Raw genomic sequence first — 4,374 nt, 5'->3', positions numbered from 1 at the left:
TTTCTTTTCTTTTTTTTTAATGCATTTTACAATTGATCTAATATGCAGTGAGTACCTGCCGGTTTCGCCATACATTATAGTTTATGTGTGAGGGAGAGAGAGAGAGAGAGCCTGAGAGAGAGAGAGAGAGTGTGTGTGTGTGTGTATGTGTGTGTGTACTGAGAGGGGGGATGGCACGGTAGGGGTGGTGTCTACGACAGGATGAAGTCAAAGTCATTTCACAGATCAGAGTCTCACTTTCACACTTGCTTCTCCAACTTTCTTCAGTCCCACGACATCGTCTCTTTTCTGGCCACGACGATGATAACGATAATACTGACGGCGCTAATGATGACGATGACGACAGTGATGATGATGATGAAGAGGAGGAGGACAAGGATTAGGACAGTGGAGTGGTGATGGTGATGATGACTCTTATGATGACAGTGATAATGATGCTGATAATAATTACTATAATGCTGATAAAGATGACATGATGACTGATGATTTTTGTTACCCACAGATGCCAGAAGGAAGCCTTTCTCCACGCTGAACAAGGTGAAGGCCGACAACACCTCCACTGCCCCTCCTCCTCAATCCCACCTTTACACACTCCGGGACTGGATCCCCCGGTACCAGAGCCACCGACAGCCGTGCACGGCGGAGGAGGAACGACGGGCGGCTTGTATGCTCGACGGCCACTGCTTCGCCCTTGACTTTGGTGACGTCAGGCGCGGCGCCTTCTGCGCATGTCCGGAACTGTACGTGGGGTCCCGGTGTGAACAGCTGTCAGGGGACGTCTTGGTGAAACGTAAGTGAACTCAGTGTCTGTGAGGTTTGAGCATCAGTCAGCATTATTATCTCTTTGTGTGTGTGTGTGTGTTTGTTTGTTTGTTTTGTTTCGTTTGCTGTTGTTGTTGTAGTTGCTGCTGTTGTTGTTTTCAGTCTTCCAGTGTTGCGATTTCTGATGTCTAAACTAGTTCTTTTGCAAAATTATACTGGAAACTTTCACATGTAAACAGGTATACAAACATTCCACAATGCGGTGACTAAAGACCACCAGTTTAAAACTGAAACAGTTTAGTTGTTGTTTTAATTATTGTTATCATTATTGCTTTCTTTTGTTTTAACTAGATTTTCTGTTTTTTAGACTAATCCATCTGAAAAAAAAAATGGTCCTGTCAGTTTGGTGAGTCATGCCCAGAATGTTGTGTTGCAGATCTTTCCCTCACACACACACCTCCGCTGACAACTACAGCGTCTCTGGTTCCTGTGACACACCTTAAGGCGGACAACACCAACACCACCGCTGCCAACACCACCACCACCACCACCATCATCGACATCAACATCAACGCCACTATAGCCACCACCACCACCACGACCACCACCATCAGTTTATCAGTGGTGCTGACATGGACCGCGTGGATAGGAGGGGCGGTGTGCGGGATGCTAGCGCTGTTTCTCTTCTGCTTTGTCATGAAGATGGTGAGAGACCAACTGACGGCCATCACTGACAAACCTCACACCTTGTCACCGACCACGGGGCCACTCGGCCCCCTACACATCGGAGAACTGGCCGAACTGAAGACCGTGCTGGTGGAAGAAACCACGACCCGTGTCATGACGTCATTCTCCACGTCATACTGCACCCTGTCAGCTGTTATGACGTGTCATGACACGGTCACTGACAGCCAACGACAGCTATCATCCTTCACGTGACACGACACCCTGTCAGCCGTTACACGTGTCATGACACAGTGACGGACAGCCACCGACAGACGTCATCCTCCACGTCACACTACACCCTGTCAGCTGTTACACGTGTCATGACGCGGTAACGGACAGCCAGACGTCATCCTCCACGCGACACCGCACCTGCCAGCTGTTACACGTATGTGCACCCTCCCTCCTGAGACAACGGCAGTTTCCAGCGGCACTGATAAAAGGCTGCAATAACAAACAACTCATTTGAACTGTTCCCGGCGTCGGAACGTTACCTGGTGACTTGTGTGCCTTGCCATAAGCCTTTAAAACGTTGTTGAAAGACTGGTTCATTCCGTCCTTAGTCTGTTGTGTTGAAAGTTTCAGACTTGTGTCCCCCAAAATATTGGTCACCGTGAGAGAGAGAGAGAGAGAGAGAGAGAGAGAGAGGTCGCCAGGATTCTGGGTGACCAGAATAGTCAAGTTTATTTGGGGGACATCCACGACTCCTCGAAATGCCTGACTTGTGTTTTGACTCTATACAGACCAGTTTCTCCACACCCCCATACTATCTTCGTCCCAACCATTCTCTCCATCTGTCTGTATCTATCCCCCCCCCGCCCCCCTCACCACCACCACCCCCTCCGCCCCACCTCGATCTCTTCCTCCCACCACACTCTCTCTGAAAATTTATATATTTTATATGTGTTTATATGTTATAATGGTGCATAAGAATGTGACTGCTTCATCTGCAGATGCGAAAGTGTCTTTATGGCCTTGATGAAATGTGTGAATAGTGTCTGCATGGCCTGATTAACGTGTGAAAAAAGTGTATGCGTGGCCTAATAAATGTGTGACAAGTGTCTGTGTGGCCTGACAGTTGTGTGAAATGTACGTGGGTGTATGGCCTGATGGATGTGTGAAAAGTGCATGTATGGCTTGAAGATTGTGTGAAAACTGTCTGTATGGCCTGGAGATTGTGTGAAAAGTGTCTATACAGCCTGATGAATATGTGAAAAGTGTCTGTACAGCCTAATGAATGTGTGAAAAGTGTCTGTATGGCCTTTTGATGTGCACAAAATGAACATTTTGTCTTTTGTACTTACCGACCTCGCGTATCCCTGTTGTGACCGAAAGCTGATATATTTTGTTGTTGTTGCTTTTTTCTGAAACGGGTACTGCCGGCGACAAGTGGACGAACAACATGTCAGAAATATGTAATCATTATGAATGTGACAGCTGGTCGAATTAGTGTTTTGACCCGGCGATTGATTAAAATATTATTGGTGTTATGACAGATTGACTGAACAGCTGAAGGATTATTTACGTTGGAGAGAGAGAGAGAGAGAGAGAGAGAGAGAGAACAAAATCTTTCATTGAACTTTGGCCATAGACCACACAATTCAAAACCAGGAGACTGGGAACTGAGCGTGGGAAGAGATATTATTACAATACTTGTATAGCATTACACAAAATCAGACTGTGCATGGATATGACCTTCTTTTACATAACTTGTTACGTCTGAACAGATGGTGTCTCCTTTTGATTGCATGTAAAATTAATTTCGGAACTTGATAACTCCCGTGTCTGTTCATTGTTTGATTGAAGGTGAAGTGCACTGAGAGACAAACAGTCTTCAAGAAATTTTGTCCGTAAATCACTGTGCACAGTACAAACACTACATAAATTGTATACGTTTTCCAGTTCACATCGGCAAAAAGGAAGGCGAGGATATGAATAAATGGTAATAGATAATTTTGAGTCGATCTTTAATTTGAGACAGAGTTTGAGTTCATAGAAACGACTGATAGATGGGAGTTTCTAATTTTTGGAGCCGGCAGTGAAACCGGCTAAAATTACGCTCTCCGACTGCCTTCATTTTATAACTAGGAATTCTCAGTAACATTCCGTCATAAGAAAGAGATGTAATGTTAAAACGCAAAATGATTTGAGAATACTTGCGGAGGAGGGTAAAAATGCAACAGAATATGAATCACGGTTGAAAACTCTGTCTAGAAGTGACAGTGAATATTTGGGTCAATTAATATCGCTGCCCCTGACAGAGCAAGCCCAGTTGTCGTTCGCCCTGTCATTCCGTAACATACCGCTAACCCCCCCCCCCCCCCCCCCCACTAATCTAAAATAGAATATTTTTAGATCAGTGCCCCACCCCCACTCTCTCCCAACCCCCTTTTGTTTCTCAACTCTTTTTTTTCTTTTTGTTCCATTCTATCCCTTTTCCTTTTTTTTTTTTTTTTTTTTTTTTTTTTTGGTATTGATTATCTGTTTATGCTGAGTTTCGTTGCCTAGATTGCACTGATCGAGCAAAATCACATCCCTGAGTCAAGCAACCTCGGGCCCGGTTTATACTTATAATCCAGCCCCCCCTCTCCCCCCTCCCTTAAAGCCTGACTAAACACGTTGGGTTACGCTGCTGGTTACAGTGGTAGAACATCTGCTTAGTAGATGTGGTGTAGCGTATCAGGATTTGTCTGAACGCAGTGACTGAACTCAAATATTATGTCAGACTGAACGGAATGGAAACGTCAGAGGTTAAAAATGTGCCGCCGGTGTAGCCCACAACTTTGTAAATTGTATGTGTGTGTGTGTGTGCTCGCGTGTGTGTTTGTGTTGGTTAGATTCAGTTGTGTGCTAGGTAACGCTTGTTACTGTTCTGTAGTTTGTGATCAG

The 4,374-nt window shown here is 45.2% G+C and overlaps 1 protein-coding gene across 1 annotated transcript; it reads left to right on the top strand.

Annotated features, from left to right (window-relative positions):
- The first annotated feature begins 657 nt into the window (after positions 1 to 657).
- Positions 658 to 1,950, top strand: LOC143292106 (uncharacterized). Its single transcript, XM_076602293.1, has 2 exons — positions 658 to 790; positions 1,199 to 1,950. The coding sequence occupies exons 1-2, from the start codon at positions 667 to 669 to the stop codon at positions 1,699 to 1,701; spliced, it is 627 nt and encodes a 208-aa protein (XP_076458408.1). The 5' UTR covers positions 658 to 666; the 3' UTR covers positions 1,702 to 1,950.
- Positions 1,951 to 4,374: the final 2,424 nt, after the last annotated feature.

The sequence above is a fragment of the Babylonia areolata genome, chromosome 18 (genome assembly GCF_041734735.1).
Source record: "Babylonia areolata isolate BAREFJ2019XMU chromosome 18, ASM4173473v1, whole genome shotgun sequence".
NCBI classification, from domain to species: domain Eukaryota; kingdom Metazoa; phylum Mollusca; class Gastropoda; order Neogastropoda; family Buccinidae; genus Babylonia; species Babylonia areolata.
The sequence above is the reverse complement of the archived record's forward strand: the minus strand, read 5'-3'. Positions and strand labels throughout refer to the sequence as shown.

Bases quoted from the DNA above. Each gene is read 5' to 3' on its own strand.
- LOC143292106 (XM_076602293.1), top strand. From the start codon at position 667: ATGCTCGACGGCCACTGCTTCGCCCTTGACTTTGGTGACGTCAGGCGC. The intron at 791-1,198 runs GTAAGTGAACTC...GTTGTGTTGCAG, and splicing joins AGGGGACGTCTTGGTGAAAC to ATCTTTCCCTCACACACACA.